General features: G+C 45.8%; 1 protein-coding gene across 4 annotated transcripts in view; it reads left to right on the top strand.

Annotated features, from left to right (window-relative positions):
- Positions 1 to 21,752, top strand: part of LOC138472131 (Golgi integral membrane protein 4-like) — a 439,726-nt gene that overhangs the window by 275,278 nt on the left and 142,696 nt on the right. For all 4 annotated transcript variants that reach the window (XM_069610136.1, XM_069610138.1, XM_069610137.1 and 1 more), the window contains one exon: positions 17,459 to 17,652. In XM_069610136.1, the coding sequence (XP_069466237.1) occupies positions 17,459 to 17,652 (194 nt within the window). The remainder of the gene's footprint in view (positions 1 to 17,458; positions 17,653 to 21,752) is intronic.

Here is a 21,752-nt window from a genome sequence, read left to right as displayed (position 1 = left end):
TTCATTATTTTGTCTCATGCTTTCTTGAGCACACTCTTCATTTGTGTTCTATTTATGTAGAGTTTTGGAGCACCCTATATTGCAGTGGCTATTACAAGTAATCTTTATTACAGAGTACTTGTGTCAGACTTGAGGGGATTGGGGGGGAGGGGATTTGTACACCAAAGCTAGAGAGTTTGGTGTGTAAGAAATTGGAAAAGAGAGAGGCCCTGTAGAAATGAGGATATGTTCTAAGTATATCCCATCACTAAAGGCTGTGAACAGAAAAGGCCATGGGTTGCAACTAAGACAAATAAGTTTGGTTCCCACTTGGGTTATACAGAGAATGCGTAAAGGTTTCCTGCAATGTTAGCGGGGTCTCTAGGCTTCTGAGCAAGATACTATTACAGTGCCTCACTCCAAATTCCCCTAAAAACAAGCAGCAGGATTGGGTTTCTGTGTCTGAACCTTAAGACACAAAGAATTAAACCATTCCAAGATGGTCGATAAAGGCCCAGCGGCAACAGATGTGGCTTGCCCCACTGAAACAAAGCCCAGCACCATTTTAACATTCATGGCACAATGGAGACTATAGATATACATTAAAAGATCTGAAAGCTAAAATCCGAGGGAAGGGGCCTATATGAGACAAGTGATGTGCAATGACAACAAAAAAGACCTTTACCGTGATATCCAGGAAAAGAATAGGAAGGCTAATTAATAAGGGCACAAGACAGAAACCTGGAAGCAAGAGCATAAATAAGCAAGGTTACAACAAACTAGAATAGCAAGGGTATTGTGTACTCAACTGCAGACTTGAAACTATGGACCCACGGCTTTCCTTTAAGTACCTCTGTTGGAGCATTGCCCACTGAGATACTAGCTGGTGTGCAGCCTGAAGGGGGTAATGGATTTTTAGTCTTCATAACCACGCTGCAAGAGCCAGGACTCTGGGAGAGGTATGATGTATACCCCACTGCTTGCATGTACGAGGATGGCGATTAGAAAGATCATCGGGCAGGTAATGATGGAGTATGAAGCGGAGGCCGCCGAGAGCTCGTCAAGGTTAGGGAACAAATCTTTGGATGTGTGCATGAAAGGACTGTATCTATGTTCCTGTGAATGTGAATCTGTTTGCTTGTGTGCGCAGCTGTGTGAGCAGGCCAGGGAAGGCGGGCCAGTGACGGCGTGAAATGGGAGGGTTGAGAAAGTATTGTTCTCTAGGTACTGCCTGTTATAGAGCTTATTGCTTTGAAGCCAACCTTTATTGGTACATCTGGAAGCATGACCATATCTCCGTACCGTGACAGTGTGAGTAAATCGAATGCCAAAATGACTGCAGTACTGGTTTTATTGGGCAAAAGCAACATGAGTGCGCACAAGTATGTGTAGGGGGATCATTGGGGAAAGCTGGCCTGAGTGGGTGGTTACTGTAGCAGTACTAGTGTTATGGGAGAAAGCCGTTGACTATGTGCTTGTATTGGCAATGCTGGAATATTATGGACGCTGGCAACCGGAATGTTTTAGTCTCCTGTGTACTTTTGGTGACCTGGCATCTATTGGATCTTTTCATATGTTCAGCAGGGGGTAAACATTAAAAATTCAATGCTACCAGCGAGGCTTAAAAGGTTACTTGCCCTCGGTTACCCGCATGCTCGGAGCATAACATTTTTTACTTGCCAAATGTCAATTATTACTCGCCAGTGGATGGTGGGTTGTGCACATTTTGAGGCCTTCCCAGCATAGCCAATTGTATATTGTATGGGTTTTTTTTTTTAAACGGTTTCATAGAAATTGTGCTGTAAAATGCTCCGTTTTAACTTTTATATTTAAAAAAATTTCTCGGGCAGAGTGGAAGAACTGACCACCTGCATACTTTTTGAACCCAATTTGGTTGCCTTGTGCCCCCTTCCTACACTCAGTCGCTCGAGCTCATGAGTGGGGAATGTTCATGCCCCACCATTTAAAAAAATAAACAAACATTCACCAGCCTCCACTGGTTGTGTCTAGCGTTCTACGAGGAGGAAAGGCCTGTGGTCTTCTGCCAAATGAGTTAGATCATTTTCCTATTGTTCCTGCACTTCTTGGGTCCACTATTTGTGGACCAAATAATGTTGACCACTGGGAGAGGAGTTTGAGCGGTTGGGTAATGTTGCTTTTAGGCATCCATCTATTTTCCAGCGCTTACTGTGATTTGATCGCGGCCGCTTTATATGTTGGAATTTTAACTGTGCAGTTTTCACTGCAGCTGTTTTTGCCATGGTTGTATTTACTTTTAATGTTTTGTGCGTTTGGGGTAGGGGATTGGCAGTGGTGGAAATGGAAAAATTGTGGTGGAGGATTCCACAACACAAGGGCTGGGGTGGGGCAGGAGTTCGGGGGGGGGGCGTGCCCAAGGGTGCGTGGTCTAGAGGTTGCAGGGGTCGTAGTGTGCATCCAGCAATGCTGGAATACGTAAAAAAAAAACAAAAAAACGCCAGCGACGGCAACATTGCCCTTTACCGCCGGCTTTAGCACTGGGGGCGTTTTTTTTGTTTTTTTACGTATTCCAGCACGGTTCATGGTCTTGGGCAGCTGACTCTGGCCGGATCCCGAGATCCGGCTCCATTTCTAGTGCCGGATATCGGTTCTGCTGAGAGCCGGCCCAATGACCAGCACTGGGGATTGGGGGATGGTGGGTGTCGGGCCAGGGGGTGGGGATTGGTTAGATGGGGGAACCCCCATTTAAAAAAAGAATTTAAATTGCCAAGCGGCTGCGGTGACAACAGCATGGCTAAAGTGCAAACGGTTAAAGTTGTTGCAGTGAAAACACGTGGAACGATTTTCCAGGATGTCATTTGCTCCCTGTGATGTGTGGCCTACAAGGACCCCACGTTCAGCTTTGTTGCAGAGCCCTTGAAAAATAACATCCCATAAGTTTGTATTGTTGCTCCATCATACTGGGTGGAGTGGTAGGATCCTCCCTGTCATGCAGGATGCCCAAGATCTTCCAATATATGTGAGGGTCTATCTTTAGGATTGTGACATGGCGCTTGTATAGGTCTGTAAAATGCATGTTCAGCTGCAGGTTATGACAAGTGGATGTCTATACACTTCACCTCATTCGAGCAATATTTCTTAATCTTATTTCCATTATATATTGCACTAAACCATTAAAGAGATTGGTGTTAAATGCACTATTAATCATTCTATAGTCCTCATTTTGCAATGAATGCAATTTAAAGAACCAGGAAAATAAAATGCATCCTTGTCTCTTTTACTTGATTATTTTGCAAAACATAATTCTTTTCAAAATGTGGTAATCAAGAATACTATTCTAATCAAATTCTTTCCTTTTGAGATTTGAAGAAGAAAATAGTTTTCTTTTCGGACCAAAGTTAAATTATTAATGTCAAGATAATTTCAATATGATTCGGACTACACACGATTAAATATTGTATTCAACACTGATTTCTTTAATGGTTTAGCGCAATGTAACATGGAGTTAAAATGAAGACATTTCCCAAAGCTCTGTTTTGGGTGTTATGCAGCTACGTAAGTTCCTGTTCTAATGATGAATTGCCTGACGAAAATGCTCTTTTCGCAGAATCCTCAATTTGTCTGTTGCATTACCTTAGGAAGGCTGAAAACAGTCAACTTTGGCCACAGGAAGGCATGGTCTCCAAACCAATCACAGGGTAACGTTGTACCATGAAACAGGCAAGGAGCAGTCTTCCATCCTTCCTTTAATAGGTCACATACTGCTTTGTGAATGTTCTACCTTCTTGTTCACAGGCGATCTAGTGCCACCTCAACTCTCCCCTTCCCCTCTTCTGACTTGTCCTCCTTCCTTCTCTATTTGACTATTTACAGCACTCTGCTTCTCTCGTTCTACCCTCCTAGCTGTCCTCCTCTCACTCTCTTCACTCCTGATTGCCACAACCAGTTCTCCTATCCTCCCTTTTAACACTCATGTCATGGCTCCTTTTTGCTTTCTTTATCCTTCTTGATCTCCTGAGCTGCTATCTCCACCTTGCTTTTACTTCCCTTCTCTTGAGGGTCTCTTTCTCTTTTCACCACACCCTCTTTGTGTTCTCTCTCGCGCCTCCTCTTCCTTCGGTGTTCCCGTCTCCACCTCCTTATGGTGTCCTCTGCCACCTCCATAACAATTCCAGCCCCCTCACTGCATGGCCATACTTCCACCAACTCCAGACCCTTGCACAGGCTTTATTCTAATGCTTTGTATACATGAGTGGGTTTACCCGTGTGATCAGCGATTGAGAGACAGACATTATCTGGCCATTCTGACTGGGAGGGATTGGACCAATCATCTTAATACGACTAATTGACTGTTTACATTTGTCTTGCAAAGGCTGAGTGTAATCAATTTGGTTCACCGTATTGGATCCCCTTTGCTTAACATTGAGGCAATTCTAATTCTGCAGGGGTGCCGCTGCTACCTAAGGGGCTGTGAGATGGTAGTCTGCTCTGCGCTGCTATTTGTGCTTCTGGCTTGCGGGTGCCCCTCATGAGTGATTGTTGCCCCCATATGCTTACGTTGTAGAAACTATTCCCTGAGATGTGTAACATTCTGTCCGGGGGATCTCACAGCAACGGTCCCATGCCCGCCACAAATAGCGGGTTTACAGATTGCCAACTTTCTCCTGTAAGCTCTTTGAGAGAGACTGATTTCCTGCATGATTTGTCAAAAAGAAAAGGTCAGGCGCGCTCTCTAGTTCCCAGTCTTTTTAATCCTCAAACTAGTAATAACAAGGTTTGATCCCAGCAATGTTAAAAAATAACAGGGTTAAATCCCAACTGCCACAAAATGTTCAAAAAGAAATATACCAGGGTTAAATCCCAACTGCCAGTTCAAATGCACAATAGTTCTGCTCCTCCAAGTACTTTCGAGTCTCCAACTCTCTTCAGGGAGGCGCTGTTTATATTCAGCTGTTGCCAATTGCTTGTTTAATTACAGTCTCAAGGAATTCTGGTCTTTGTAGTGATGCCACCATGTTTTGTTCAGGAGACCAGGAACTAACTCCCCTCCAAACACACATCTTATCAAAAATTGGGGGAGGGGGAAAAACCATGATTATAGCTCTTCAAAGTGAGGGCATGATAACCCCCGGTGCTGCTGCCTCCAGGACCCGGGCTTCCTGCAACATTAAGTAAAAAGTTCAGGCGCGCATATTAGTTGAGGGTTAGAAGTCTCTTTGCCACGAAGGTGCTGCTCCAGCACAAATGGCTAGGTATGTGCTGGAAGACCGCGAGGAATATCCCATTCACCTCTTGCGGGTATATACTTCACATAACTGGTGGCAATCCTTGGCCCCCATATGTCCACCAGTCCCATCCGTTTAACCTAAAACACTGGACTTTGTCATACAGTGTGCTTGCCATAAAAAGTAATTTATTAAGAAATGTGTTGGGTACCCAAATGCTGCTACTATTTACAGTTGTGGCAGATTGGTGAGGCGTTCATTATGTTAAAACAGATAAAAACCTATTTGTAGCTTTTAATGGCAAGAGAGGGCAAAATGATAAAACATACCCTACACAGCAGCAATAAACACTTTTGCAGTAGGAAAGTTTAGAACGTGTGCTTTAGAAAATGAATTTCTGGAGCCTGTGAATCTTCGATGTACATGCCTTAAATAGGCCACCATCTAGTGGTTGGTGCCGAGTATTGCAAATGCTTTTTGGAATTTGAAAAAGGGGGGTTGACAGGGGTGTTACTGTAACACTATCCCTGCCTATGTGTACAGTTGCCCATAATCCATCACACGTTGACGTCCTTGGATTGTTTTTTCCACGCTAGGGATGTTGGAGGCTAAATGCAGAGACTAAATGAAGAGTCTGTTGATTGACCGACTGCTGAGGCCTAATCACACTGAAACCCACATCTGAAAACATGGAGATCAGCAGTGCAGTGGACGAACGCTGAAAGGCGCAGCTTGTCAAAAAGGAGATGCAGTAGGGAGAGTAGGGGAGGGATAACATTTCTCATACTTACTGCAAACGTAGAGAATGCCTTTTTAACCCCCATTTCACACTGGCACATACATTTAGCTTGCACGTTCCCAGCCGTCCAAACGTAGAAAACTCTTTTTACCTAATCTGTAATATAATACTGTGTGCAACAGCTGCCTTCCTAGGGACCACAAGAACTCTGTAAGGCAGTTTAAGCTGAAAACATTAAAGGAGCGTAGTATGAAAAGATGGGCAGTCTACGCAATGCAGGCAGAAAAGAAATTGGGCGAATCGATGTCAAGCGTAGCCTCGGAGCCGGCTCCCAGCTCTGTATGGCAGACATCGGGTTGTGTTGTGGACAGAACCCCTGGTGTCCATAAGGCTGCATAAAACCGAAAGCCAAAAGATTGGATGAATTGGCACACTAATCCGTCTGCTGTCCCCACCACTACGCCGAAGACAAAGGAGGCAGAAGGTGGAGCGACATCTAGAATAAGGCTGTCGAGCGGGCACACCAGGGAGACGCACAAAAATAATGGTTTGGAAATGAGTTGAGGTTCCAAAATCTAGCGGAGAAAAACGTACTCCTAAAGACGTTGAGTCGGAGAAAACACAAAAAACAGGCACCACACAGACTGCAAGTAGAAAAATACACACATCTGTAGAAGGGGGAAGGGTACCTTATCTTTTGCCAGGCAGAAGTGGGGTGCCGCAAGATTAATGCCATTAGAGGAGGAAATGGGGACACACACAGGACACCCACAAGGAACTCGATGATCTGAGGATAGGAAAATGCCACTTTGTGGATGAACAGAATACCCACAAAAAAGGGGGAAACACTTTTTGACATAACAAAGAAGACAACGATAATACATCAACCTATACAAGAGGAACAAGATAAGAAGACCTTATGGAGGAGGAAATGTATGCACAGGAGGAGATTATTTAAGAGGATGAACACAAATTGACCTAGATGACTATACCATGCCATCTCCAGAGAGAACTTAACATCCTACCTCATCCTCTCCTACAGAGCACCAAGTGTTATATGCTGACTTATTAAAGACGGCAGCAGAAAGGTTTAACATATTGTAAGGGTGTGGAAGGAGGAGACTGACAAACAGGTGGCATGCTTACTGCTAAAGACTTATTTTCGCAGAAAATAAAGGAAAAACCCTAACTGCCCTATTACGAAGAGGGTTTCCCTCTCAGCTGAATACTAAGGATGTGTCAGTCCAAAAGTCCAATGTCTTGTGTCAAAACCGATGTCCTTCACTTACATTTCTAATTAAACTAAGATTGGTGAGTCTTATTCTGTGGAGAGGACTACCATGCGGTAGTCTGAAGGGACTATTTCCTGAGGGAGAGACTCCCTTCCACAGGTTGCAGTTATTTTCAAATGCAACGCACCTAGTTCCAGATTGAAAGAAGTCTCAATTCAAAAATAAAGCATAGTTCCGACTCAAAACCTTGGCCAAGGGCATGCCTCCCTTCTCTTAGACTTTCCCGGACTTCTCACAATGTTCAGAAATACCAGGGCAAATGATTCCCTTCCCTTGGCCTTTCTTAGGTGTCTCACAATCTTCACAGCCCACTTGGTTCACTACCTTGCCAGGTACTCTGACTATGAAGACAACTTGGGGTACTCTTCATACAAGGGTGCGGGTCCCAGACCCGTGACCGTCTCTTCTCTTGAAGCTGCAGACCTGATTCACTATCTTGCCAGGTAGTGTGACTATGAAGATGACTCTGGAGGCAGTTTATTTGGTGCGGGTCCCAGACACTTTCTTTGCAACTCTTCTGGCCATCAGGGTTCCCATCAACCATCCTGGCTACCTGGACCTCTTCAGAGTTCTTACCAGCAACCTCGGTTCGTGGGCTTCTTCACCCCGCTCTGGCTTCTTGCAATCTCTCCAGGAGCTACAGCATTCCAGCTGCGTTCCTCTGCTCCTGGGCTTTGTTTCCAGCACTTGGCGCACGCCAGTCCTCCAAGTTGTCTGGCTGTCTTGGTCTCTTCCCCCCTCTTTGGTCAACCATGGTAGAGCTACTGGGGAAGCCTCTGCCTGCGGCCAAGTGTCTCAGTCTCCGTACTCTCAGCATCTCCATTCCTTTAGCTGAATTGAATTTCCCGGTTCCTCCAGAAAGGGTCCTCCAACGGGTGAAATGCTTCTTGCCTTTTTATCATCGGCTTGAACTTGCTTGTTCCAAATTGTCTCGGCCACTCGGGTTGGTTCCACCGGGCACTCTGCATTTCTCCGCGCCTCTTCCTTGTCTCAGTATTGATGTTCTCACTCTCAACTGGGTTACCTGCTTTCTTCTTCGTCCTAGTTTCTACATATGACTCACATAGGTAGTCCCTGCTCCTCCTCTTCCCAGTACTTTCTAGGGAGGTCAGGTCATCTACCCTACAGAGGTACATGGAAGTGTGTGGGATTATTGGACTCTGTGTAGGGTAGGAGGTTAAGGGAGGTGGGGATATGCTTTAGGGGTACTATGTTCTTCCTGGACAGTCATCCCGAATCCCTTCCCATGATATCCCCCCACTGAGTACCACCCCCAGGAAGACAATCGGGTAGCAGCCTCTCCTCCCTTGCCTCATTGGAAGGGGCTCCCCCTAGGGGAGAAGTGATGACATTTCTAGGATTCGACACAATACAAATAGAACAACCACTAGAGGCTGATTTCATGGAGGATATTCTCAAGGAAAAGTCTGTTTCACAGGCTATTTATTCCTTTTATTAAATAGTGTAGTAAAAAGAATTGGGCAAAACAAGAGTGGATGGTTGTACGGTTTGGAATTAATCCCAACCTATGGGCAACCCTCCAGACGGTTCTGTCATTTTGCTGACGGGGATTCTCTCGAAGTAATTTACTTTGGAATTCCACCGACAAAACTTAGTTTTTTAAATGTATTCGTTGTGTCCCCCCAAAACCCTCTTTCCTGACCCTAATCGCCCCCCAAACCCCTCCCCCACCTCTTTTACCCCTTATCCACTTGTCCCTAAATATTTAGAGTTTTCTGCAGAATTCTCTCACAGTAAAATACTTCGAAAGAATTCCTGTCTGCAAAAGGACGGCATATGCTCCAGAACATCACAAAAGGGGAAAAAATGTACATAAGTGGAAGAGGTTCTCTGTCTGGTGCCGTGCACAGAAGATTAATCCTCTACGGATTACGGCCCCTCAAGTGCTGCCGTACCTACTGCACGCTGGACTGGCTCGCGCCTCCATCAAGATGCATCTGGCTGCGATCTCCCGATACACCAGAACCACAGGACTGGAGTCCTTGTGGTCCCATCGCCTGGTGAAGGAATTTATGAAGGGACTGTTCCGATCGTTCCCGCCGGTGAAGGCCCCGGCGTGGGAGCTCAACGTGGTGCTGACCAGGCTCATGGGGGCGCCATTTCGGCACCGTTGAAGTTCCTGTCGTGGAAGACTGCGTTTCTTGTGGCCATCCCCTCCGCACGACGAGTGGGAGAGATCCAGGCCCTATCCTGCAAGCCTTCATACTTTACTTTTCACGACACAAGGGTGGTGCTAAGGACGCACCCCTCCTTTATGCCCAATGTGCCATCGGACTTCCACCTCAACGAGCCCTTGGTGTTACCCGTTTTCTTCTCGTCGCCTTCATCACTGGCCGAGAGGACTTTGCACTTGCTGGATGTGGCTAGAGCGCTGAAGTTCTACGTGGACCGCACGAAGAGTTTTCGGAAGACATCACAGCTATTTGTGAACTTTGAACCTGTGAACCAAGAGAAGGCTCTCTCGAGGGCTTCCATTTCCAGATGGCTCTCCGGCTGCATCATGCACTGTAATCGGTTGGCAAACCGACCGTTGCCTGGCCGTCCGAGAGCCCTTTCGACCAGAGCTATCGCTGCTACCACGGCATTCTTGTCTGGTGTGCCCCTGCTGGACATCTGCAGGGCTGCTACGTGGAGGTCGATGCAAACCTTCACGAGATTCTACTGCGTCGACCGGGATTCCAGGGAGGAGTCCAGGGTCGGCCAAGTGGTGCTGCGCAACCTGTTCGCCTAAGGTGAGCCTGGTGAAGAGGTAAGAATTGCTTAATGTTGAGTTTTTGATGTAATGCTTAATGTTGAGGCTTTGCCACCTCCCGTTGGTTGTACATGTGTGTACTGCTATGTATTCTTATATTCATGAGCATGTGAATCCATGCCAGACCCCATGCTGGAGAAGGAGCCAGTTACTTACCTGTAACTGTTGTTCTCCAGCATGGGTCTGGCATGGATTCACATGCGAACCCTCCCTCCTACCCCTCTGCGGCTCTTCACTTGGTCATACTGCCACTTTGCGTGCTACCAAATCTGAAGATGGCTGCCAGAGGCGGGGCTTAGCGAGAGGGCAGTCATTGGCTTGGGGCAGTATGACCCAGAGACCAGTGATTGGTTACTACTGAGAAAGACGGATCAGAAACGAAACTAATACTGATTGTTTCTTTACCGAGGATTCCCAGCCTGACGACGGGGAATATTCATGAGCATGTGAATCCATGCCAGACCCATCCTGGAGAACAACAGTTACAGGTAATTAACTTGTTCCTTTCTTTCAATTAAAACTTGTCTTCTTCCTGCTTCCATCAGTTTATGGTCTTCTAGATCAGGCAGTCAATTCCAGGCATTTATTACATGCACAGTATTCATTTATCCAATGGCGTTTAAATTGAAAATGCTTTTTTTTTTGCTATGAAAATGAATCAACAAGTGAGTGCTTCTTTTGCAATGGTTTCACTCTGTACCATCATTTGCCGAAGTCTATGGGACTTCAAAATCTAATGGATTGATTTACCTCTGCATAATATGTCCAGTTAGACCAATAAAAGGTATCAAAACCTGCATTTTTGTGAAAATCTTACTAATGCATGGCCAATCTTTTTCCTTGCAAGTGGTTCTAGACATTACTTGTGTAGCGCTTCAGAGAAAGTCCTATAATGCAGGAATAAGATGGTGAGAATGCTCTTTTAATTGCTAATCAATTCTGAAATTCAATGCTTCATCAAAAGTAAACTGTTTACATTGTAAAAGTGAAAATATGGGTATACTCGGCTACGTTATGCATCTCTTTATTCAGTTTAGTTAACGGAACAAGTTTAGTTAACATAGCGTGTAGTGCCTTCTTTGCTTGTATATTGTGCTTTAAGCGACAGTGCACTCTTTGGAAATTCAGATTGTGTAACTTCAAAAGAATCATTACCGATATTTCATGGCAGAGTGTGAAAACGCGCTCTTTGAGGGTAACCTCTAAATGCTCTTTTCAAATGTTTTTGTCAAATCTAGCTTGCTTTGACAAGAATGATGCCAGTCCAGGCAGATTTTTTAAATGCCCCAATCTGCTCCTGTGTTATAAAGTACTCTTTGTAGAAAAAAAACAAGACTATCCTTGCAGATGCTTTACAAACGACACCACGTTTGCCCATAGATCACCTAAGTTATGACTAGGCATGGTGGGGCCCAGGCCCCTTATTCCACTTTAGTGCTTAGGAGTCGTGCTTGTCTAATACGTGCCTCGGTTATTGGCAATGGTATGAAGATGCTATGTAAGACCACTTATCGAGACTGAACATATAAGAAAAAGGTAAATTGTCTGGAAAACCTTAAACTTGACTTCCACTCCCGCAGGGCTAATTCAAGGCGTGCACAACCTAAACGATCCGTTTGCCACGGCACGGCCAGCAGGCGCCCTCCACGTGGACTCCTAATGAAGAGGTATTACCCTGGGTGCCTTGAGAAGGCAGTATAATGTTACCTTAATTAAACCTTATTGCTTCCAGCTGGCAGGGCTCTGCAGGCTATTACAGACGATAATATCCCAGAAGGTCACGTGCAGCCAGCTGAAAGCCTTCAGAAACCTTCCCATGGCACAAGACATTGTACTCATTTAAAAATGTAACCTTTGCCTGCAGCCTTTGTGTCTAGTGACCTAATGCACCTGCTGCTAGAACAGGGCTGGAAAAGGGTTCAAATGCAAACCGATGACTTCATTTTACGGTTAGATTACGCTGAAGCAAATGAGCGGTCTACTGTCAATGACATTTTTGCTACAGCATAAGAGGGCAGCGTTGAAAGGAGCTTCGTAAGCACTTTCAGATCTCCGGAGCACAGGAGAACAATTTTAATTTGTTTAAATATGTTACCTCTGCTGGCAAGAATGAATTGGCTGAGGAGCCATAAACTAGTGGGTCTGGTCGCGAAGAAAATCTGAATTTTTTTTTTTTTTACATTTTTGCTGATTTGCCCTTTACTGGACGATCTTGGAAGGCAAATGCTCAGAAAGCATTTTTATAAATAAAGGAATTGGGGAAGCAATGAGCTTATCCATGAATTTTGATTATATGAATTTTATATCAGATGTCTGTTTTTAAGAGAAGGATTTAAAAGGTTAAGTAGACCTTTTTTTAAATCCTTTTTGGCATTTTAAAATGGGGTTGGTCTTTTTAAAATTGTCTTTTTGGTTTTACGTTGTACTATTAATTCTTAATGGCCAACGCTGAAAACAATGGTTCTCATTTCTGACTCCTCTTAAAGGAATGGTTTGGTCAGAAAATAGTATTGGCCAAAAAGATGGCCAATAATTTAACAAATACCGAAAATATTTTTTTTAAGTCCCTATGCAAAGTTGCAAGCAAATGAAGCTCAAACTTTAAAATTGCAAGCACTAGGGGGCATCCATTTTGTGAATTCAGGCAGCCTCCTCTGCTCTGCCTTTGCGGCACTAAACAAGCAGCAAAAGCCCCCTACTGGGAGCTTTTGCTTACTGCAGCCTAAGCAGAGCTGAGGAGGCTGCCTTCACTTTCATTTTACCTTTTCTGTGCTCCCCAAACCCAGGGAAGCACAGAAAATGTAAAATGAAGGCAAAAAGCCGAGGCGCACCAATTAAAAATATAACGTTGGAAAACCAGGGCAATCACAAATACAACAACGTTGTTCTTCTGAATGCTGCAGCTTTCACTGGGAGTCTCCTGGGCTCCCCGGACCCTGAGGGAGTCCAGGAGACTTTGCATAGGGACTTAAAAAAGGACTAACCATTATTTTGGTGGCTGGCGGTAAACAGTTCATCAGCCCTTAAGATTTTGGACAGCTAGTCCTACACAAAAAATTGAATAGTCTCATGTTAATTGTTGTGTCCTGAAAAACAGCCACTTGAATGGGAGTTGAAGCTGCCAACAACCCAGGAAATCTGACGTGGTAATTTAACACAACATAAAAAAGCTAGATGTTAACAATTAGCATCAACTCTCATTTTAATTAGGTCTAAGTGCTTTAAATAGGCAGGGCCTTGCTGCTCGCATGTACCTGTATTTCTTTTATTTGGAGGAGTACCTGAATTTCTCAGCAGTAATCGGATACTCTGGATAGTGAGTACCTGCACTTCGGTGTTTCCTTTTCAAGCACTGGCACACATATAGTAATAAAGAAATGCACAATAAAAATATAATGGCTATTTGATATCACTCTGTACCGTAAGCCGGTTTGTTAGTTCAGCGCTCGCCTGAGAGAATTGTGTGTAACCTGCAGCCACAGGGCCGAATATTCATTTTTGTCTTTTTAAAGTCAATTGAGTGCCATTTTGTTGTTTAATAGCACCTTCAAAATCGTGCTTAGATGCAGGAGGTGTCCCTCATAAAGCACTATATAAAAACATATTGTTATTAAAACAGTTTCAAAGGTATAATGGAATAAAATGCATGCTCCATGAGCACCAGATTGCAGGTGCCTGATGATTGGTTAACTATGTTTTTTAAGAGCCCTCGGGATACATTGGGTCAGATTATACTGCACTGCTCTGATTAGTGGTGAGCTTATCCGGCTAGTAGAAGCCAAGCCAGGAATGTGAAGAGGTCTAAAAGGACTCCATGTTCTTTGGGTAGACCATGGCAGTCCATGCCTTCTCTTGTAACTCCTCTGAACTTGCAGCGCTTCTTTAGGGCAACAGATCAGCATTTTTTTCTTGAAGCTTATACTTTCGATAGACACCTTGCTGGCCTGTGGCTGAAGAGACAGAGAAGACCTGCAGGTAGGAGCAGCTTTTACTCTCCTAATGATACCACTTAAAATATAGTAAAAAAAAAGTTAGAATGCTGAAAAAGGCAAATGATAAATATAAAGAGTCCAAATACAGTATAAAAATTCTTTACATTTTTTTAAAGCCAGAAACTACATGTAGCAGTGAAAGGGAGCCCGCCAGGTACAATATGTTGGGTAGGGGATAGGTGAGGGATACTCGGGGTTAACAACCCTTGGCTCTCCAGATGTTCTGGAATACAATTTTCATGAGCCCAAGCTAGCATAGTCAATGGTGTGATCGTGGGAGTCATGGTCCAAAACATCTGGAGAGCTGCATTAATCCATATTTGAGAAGAAATCCCCATTTCAACATTTTGCAAAAGTAAGTTCAGAAAAGATCAAGTTTAGCAGGGTTTTGGTTTGATATCGGTTTCAATGAACAGTTAAGTGATGGTATATGCATACCCTGATTAAAGAAGGTCTGGAGAGTGATCCAACCTTGAAGCTAGTACAAATGACTATATGCTAGGGCTCTGACAGAGGCTTCTGAGACCTTGAAATGTGGCCAGGCTCTGGTCAAACATTGGCATGACCAGAAGGCCAACATGGTGTTTACTCCAGACCAACAGGATCTTATTATTGTCCCAGTAAGACAAAGAGTTGTACAGGACAAATGGACAGGACCCTTCAAGATTGTAGCCGAGCTTGGAGAGGTTAACTACTTGGCGAACTTGGGCAACCCCAGGGAGGTACCTAGGGTCTTTCACAACAGCCAACTACAGGCTTATGTCTCAGGACCAGAGACGGGAGCTTTGCTTCTAGCTTCTGATCAAGAAGCAGAGGGTGACCTCTCCCAGATTTTCTAAGGGGACACCCTTCAGATGGGTCCATAGGAGTCACTCACTTCCAGTTTGACACTGCAGCAACAAGAGGACTGCAGTTCTCTGTTAAATAAGTTTACCCCTCTGTTTTGTAGTCACTCTGCGTTCATAAAGAAATTATTTCTGTTACGGTGATCCCCTACCCTCCCAGGACATGTGGTGGCGGGTACCCCCCTACCCTCCCAGGACATGTGGTGGCGGGGACACCCCTCTCTGGACATGTGGTGGCAGGGCCCCCCACACTGCGAAGGCCCCCCTTATTCCCGTGAGGAAGAGATGTTCCATTTAATGAGCAAAACATTCACATAGTGGTGCAGCGAGTTCTGGAAAATGGGAGATTGGTAGTCCCTTAAGATGAGCATAATGCCTCCAGCAATTCAGTCTGTTCATAACTATTATTTTGAGGCCTGTGGGGATAGCTTCTTTTATTGCCGGCTCATCATCTTTGAGGCATGTTTGTGATAAATAGAAGAAATGGCTAATTATCTGTGTTGAGGTCAGGAATATTGGTAATGTACGGAAATGTCGCCTATACTACTGCACCGCCGCAGTCACTGCACCTTTGGGGCTGCACAAAATACTGACTCTCATTCCTGTGCCCAAGCAGAGCGGGGGTTGCAGGGGTGTCCCCTGCTCTCCTTAGGCACTGTAACACGAATCGGGGGTTGCAGGGGACAAGACAGTTAAAAAACAAAAGAATAGCACCCTGCAGTGTCGGCCCTAACCCATGTTAGTGGGAGGAACTGATGCTGCAGGGATAGCGGGGCATAGGCGGCGCACACAATAGTGTGCTGCCGTTAAGCTAAGTGGGGTGAGGGCTGCTGAATGGGCAGCAAGGGGAATGCGGGCAGCGTGATGCGGGCAAAGTGATCTATCTGATCACTGTGCCAGGCCGTAATTGGCGTCAGCATTTTAGTCGGCGCACTTATGGGCGGCGCAGTGATCACATAGATTTGGAATATCTATTGCTTCTGTTTTTGGGCAGGTATTACACATGAGGAGGATACAGGTGTGGGCCTCCTTATTATCAGAGGTAGGGTAGGCTGTGGAATGTGTAGCAGCAGAGCGTGCTTGTATCATGTGGTGTCCTACCTTCCACGGAGGAATGAGGTGTTGATTTGTCAATGAGCTGTGGGCATTGGACTTGGTAGAGGCCGGTGGAGGTGGTGAGGATGGCCCATTGGGTGTACAGGTTTCCTGGTTATCAGTGAAATGAGTGTATGCTGTGGAAGTGGAGTAATCTGGGTGACTCGCCTACAAGGCTGGGGTTTGGGGTTCTGCGCAGTTGCATGGTGAATGGCAATGTAATGTTTAGGAGATGTGGCAGAAGTGATTTGGTTGGAGAGAGTAGGGAGACAGCGGCATCCAGGTCTTGCAGAGAAGCCATTGTGTTTCTCAGCCCATGTTGAAACATCCTTGGAGAACACTCTGAGAGAATTTGCAGCCAAATGAAGAATGCCCCTGGACACAGGACTTCCATTTCAAGTGTTTCTGTTGGACGAGAAAAAGATGAGGTGTGCGAGGGAGGGGGTTTACGAGGGGAGCGAGAGAGAGAGAGAGCGAGAGAGAGATGTATTTTGGTTATAGCGGAGGTAAACAGATTGTGGTTTGGGACCTTCGATTTTATACTCTGCCGTGCCACTTGGTGTCATTGCAGCAGCATCTGTCTACTCTGTTCAGGACCTCATAAATGCAATGATTGTACTGCCCATTGGTTGTTTTGCTGCATCTGTGTTTTTATGCTGGTTCCTGTGTCTGGTCCATACTGGACTCTGTCCAGCAGGTGTCACTGTTATCTGTTCTTTTAATTGGGCTTGCTGCAGAAACCGCAACAATGTTGTACATTCTCTGCCGTGGGATCAGGCAGCAATACTAACTGGTCCCAAAACCGTTGCTGGGGCTTGCTTCGGGCTTTGCACTTTCTTTTTGAGGTCTTTGCATTTATTTATATGAGTTATAGCCATACTACACACTGCAAAATGTTGTCTTTAAGACCAGGTTGGCAAAATGGACGGTTCGACCATGGGCCCTTGTTTGCAAATTCCACAAAGGTGTGTGTGTGGGTGGGTGGCAGGGCGATATTAGCGAGTTTGCAAAGGATAGGTGGGTGTGAAGAGCATCAAGGGCCCCCAGCGGCTTCACGAAGGTTTAGTGCAACAGGTATCCATGAGGCTGCCATAGCTGAGACTGTTCCTTTTGTGAGATGTGATCCAGGGAGGCACTGAGTTTTGATGGCAACTTGGAAAATTACACTTGGCATCTTAGGAACGTCTGCACTAGATTTGCGTGGCACACTTTCCTATGTGGCAAGTCCCCACCAGCTCTTTCTCAGCCATTTGCCTTTGTGGCCCAATTCCTTAGTGGCCAGGAATCCTGCAGACCATTGTCTCCGATGTGGTTTGGTTCCAGAAAGTTAAGTAACTGAGGACATGGTCTGACTGGCTTTAAAGGACAGGTGTTTGAAACTAGACCATGGTCAATAGCATCTTTCTCAAACATGAAGATACTGGGCATGACATAAGAGCCATGAAATTATTATTCCATGCAAACACCACCCCTTTACCTGAATCTTGCAGTGTGATGGCCATGCCCTAACCTCTGTCCCCTGCCATCCCTCTACTACAGCTGGCAAGACATTGTCAAGAAAGTGAACGCCCGGAAGGATAGAGAGCAGGAGCCCGAGCCACTGCAGCACAGGGCAATGCACCCACCGGACGCCCCTCTGCAGCTAGCCAATCCCTTACATCAGATGGAGGGCCAGCCACCCAATCAGGGAGGCGAGAACAAGGAAGGGGCAGATGACGAGGAGCTTCAAATGGGTGAGTTCTGGATCCAGGACCAAAGCAGGGTTGCCTTCTGCTAGACTAATAATCAAATGAGAAAAGTTTTGTGAGTGTAATGTTAATATCGATATCCAAATCCACCCAATGAAGAAAATACTATTTAAGATGATCTACATGATTGAAGCTGTCACTGCTTTGCACTGCTTTCATCCTCACCAATGGTGGTGTCATTACTCCACTGCTAATCTCATTAGAATCCTCTTTGAAACCACGAACAACTTCATCACATCCAAGGTTACATGTGTGCAGTAGACAATATGTTGGAACTTCAGCATGGACCCTACACATACCTTTTGGAAGTGATCAGATTGTTGTGTGTCATGGTATTTAGAAAAAAGAGGGGGTGAGGCGCACAATCTAGTTTCCAGCTTTGTCTACCTTCTGCAGTTCAGTTGCTCTTCTCCTCCAAGCACTTTCATGCCTCTTGCCACCTTCAGGGAGGCAGTCTGTTCAGGTGTTGCTGATTAGTGCCAATTTTGGCCTCTCATTCTGGTAACTGTGGTCAATGCTGGTAGCCAGGAACCAACTCCCCTCCAATTGCGCAATATAAATCCCACAATGGGGCGGGAGGGGGGAAAACCAGCATTATGGCTCTCCTAAGTGGGGCATGGGTCTCCCCGGTGCTGCGCCTCTGGAGCCCGGGACTCCTGAATCAATATTTAGAAAAAAGAGGGGGTGAGGCGTGCACTCTAGTGCTCAGCCTTGTGTGTCTTCTGCAGTTCAGTTGCTCTTCTCCTTGTATGTCATGGTACACTAATGTTTTCTACTTGCTCTCTGGCATACATGTATATTGCACATTTTCTCCTACCAACAGTATCGCCCCTTGGTATTGGCACCTATTGTCTTTTCGACTCCGTTCTAATTCCAACAGGGTACATCTATCTTGGCTCGCCATGTCGCCTTTATTACATGCCAAGGTTGTGTACCTCTTTGCATGTCCCTCTAAATCTGGTCTTCTTCAGACATGGGTTCTGTACTCCTCAGCATCTGTAAATGGCCTGCATCCACCTCAGTCCCGCCTATGAGGCCCTCGGACACTTGTACCTCTTCGGAGCCCGTACACCTTGTGCTATTTGTGGGTTCTCTAGCGCTTCTCCCGTTGCCCATGTGTTCTCAAGATGAACACTCCCGGCTATATTGTTTTTAAAGTGGGGGCATTGTTTTTCACCTTACACACTCCACACACACTTGACAATTCTCACAGAGCAGTCCTCTTGACATGTCTTTCTGCTCACTCCCTGGGTCTGCAAATGCTGTTGGAGAAAATCTGGGACCGCAGTAGATTTTATACACGAAAACTGAAAAGGATTTTATCAAGCAAACAGAAGAGCTTCCTAACACTCTGTGACGCCATTGGGGATGTCCTAAAAGCAGAGAGAGTTAAGGTTTCATGGATAAACTTACTGGTTGCCCAGGTTTGTCAGGGATCAAATTCAAGATGGCATTAAAGGGCTTGGGGAACAAAAAAAGATGGCATTAAAGATCCCATATGGGAGGTAAAAGCCACGCCTGGGAACTGGCCTCACTCTGTAATGAGGAGCTACATCTGAAGAACGAGGAGCTATTGGATGGGGTGCTGCACATTTAATTCACATGAGATGCAAACTGTAATTCTTTTTTTGCACATTTTATATCACCCGTTATGCTTTAGACGTCTTCTCGATGTCTCCTAGTGGTCATTTACATTCTCAAAAACAGTGTTAAGATCAATAAGGTGGTTCTGTCATTTCATTGACAGTCTTTTGAGTTTTTTTATGAAAAATTGTCAACGAAAAACAAATAGATATTAAAAAAAATATTTTTGGGGGGTTTCCCCAAAGACCACCACCCCCTATTTTTCTCTATTCCGGATATATATGCACTTTCCCATCCGCCCTATATTTTTCGATGAGTTTTTATCATTCAAAATCATTCTTAAACGAATTGTGGAAAAAGACTGTCGATTTAAAGGACGTCGTACCCATAAGGTATGTTGGTTTCGGCACTAGTTAGCCTAGGGAGTCAAATGTAGCTCCCAGTAGTTGTTGGTGTCAGGCCCACCAAACTCTCCTAGGCTATAACCAGAAGTTAAGTAACTCCCACCAATTCTGAATACTGGGCTTGGATCGTAGTCTTAAGGCCACGCCAGCTAACGTTTTGCTCACGTTAATCCTTTATATGTCCAGGAATTCGGAGTGCATGCCCGTGTACTGCAGGTTTAGGCCCAAGTATTGCTATTGATTGTGGAATCGGAGCCATGATGTGTCCAAAGAAGGCCATCGTGTACGTAGGGACAATACGGCTGGGCCCGCACCCTCTTCCCTTCACACTGCATGTGGGAAAACTATCTGACCAATGATTGCACAAGTACTGTACAATCTGACGAGAGAATTTTCCAACCAGAATGGGGATGATTGCCTCTCCCTGTTGAAGTGCATGACCTGTGATTAGGTGGAGTGAGGTGAAGGAAGAGTGCACTGCAAGCAGCCTCACGAATGCCAATACATGCCATCACTCACATCCCTCACCCACACACACACCACCCTCAAATTACTTGGATCATAGAGTGGATTTAGGTGAGTATAATATTTAGAGCGAGCATTTGGGTGGATACGTTTCGGTCTGATTCCAAGTAGCTGCGCTACACTGCCTTTGCCCAGACCACCTCCCCAGATGGCTCCACTCTGCCCCTGCAGGTCTCCCTGGAGTCCCCGGCATCCCTGTCCCGTCTTCGCACACACATGCTACATCTATGCCATAGGTCAGCAAAGCATCATCAAACGCACTAAAGCCCTCCCAACAGAGGCCGATTGTATAAACCTGAGAGCATGTTATATGGCAACGTCTTCTTGCTGCCCACTTGGACCCGTGCACTATACCCTTACAGTGACCGTTCAAGCCCAGCCTTACATAGCCTTTCATTTGAATTGACGGTCCGGGAACCCCAAGCTACTTCAGCGCTGGCATTGATTAAACATAACACTGTCTAATTTTACACACTCGTTTACCTCGTTATCCTGTCACTTCAAAGGGTTTTCCTGTGGCCTACTTGGTGGTTTTCCCCCTTGCCTGGCATTTGCATTTTAAAAACGCAGTCTGTTCAAATGGCTGAATGTTTTCGGAAACTGAATCCCTAAGGTTCACCTTGCCTTCTGTTTCAAGATTTTGGTGAAACAGTGGTGTGGGTTATTGCACCCGCTGGCAGGTGGAGGCTACTTGTTATAATGTGGTGTGAGTGCATGCCTATTGTATGATGTCGGAGCCTGTGAGGAATGCGTGGAATGTATGTTTGCCAGGGTTCCAGGGTTGACAGTTGGAGAGTGGACTGAAGGGAGCTGGCTGTGTGGGTGTGGGAATCCAGTGTTACGTTCCCGAACATCGTGTCTTCGTGAACTTACCTGTTCGCTTGGCTCCATGTGAACCCTGAGACGTGACAACCAAAGGACATTAAAGCGTGTGCCAAACTTACCTTAATAGTGCGTCATCCGTTATTACACTGGCAACGAGGATTTTCGAGGCCAGGGTCTACGACGGAGCTGCTGAGGGGGGTGCAGCAGAGCGGAGAAACCAAGCACGAACACTTCCCCCGTTGATATCGCATTATCCACACCCACCAGTTCACAGCCAGCTGTTTGTTAGCCCGCTGTCCCGGGTGCCATCTGTGTTCGTTAGCAACAGCCGATTGTTGCAGAGCAGTGCCGGCTCCCAGCGTGGTTCGGCAGAGCGAAGTGCAAGTTGGGACAGTGAGGCTGTGCTGCCTTGCGGCGCGGCGGGGCAAGGTTGAACTAGCTGCTGTGCCTGGTCCGCGTCTCTGTGGAGGATGGCCAGTGTGGTTGAGACGGCCAAGGAGAGTACGGAGCTGGCACCTTTGTGTAACGTCACAAGCGTGGCTGCCACAGATGAGGAAAAAAGGTCTGTTTGCCTTCTTTCAATCCCGAGCAGTTTCCTGCCGAGAGTTTGGGCAAAGAGGTTCGCTTTGCCTCCTAAGAGCTACGCAGGAGGTCTCTGCTCGATGGCATGGGGAAGGATGTTCCTTGCAGTCGAGGGATGGTTCACATTTCCCTGAGGTGTTTGGTGATATGATGACGTCAGCATGG

This window comes from Ambystoma mexicanum, chromosome 8, assembly GCF_040938575.1.
Source record: "Ambystoma mexicanum isolate Mex_15411 chromosome 8, UKY_AmexF1_1, whole genome shotgun sequence".
NCBI lineage: Eukaryota > Metazoa > Chordata > Amphibia > Caudata > Ambystomatidae > Ambystoma > Ambystoma mexicanum.
Note: the sequence above shows the minus strand (reverse complement) of the source record. Positions and strands in the feature narration are given on the sequence as shown.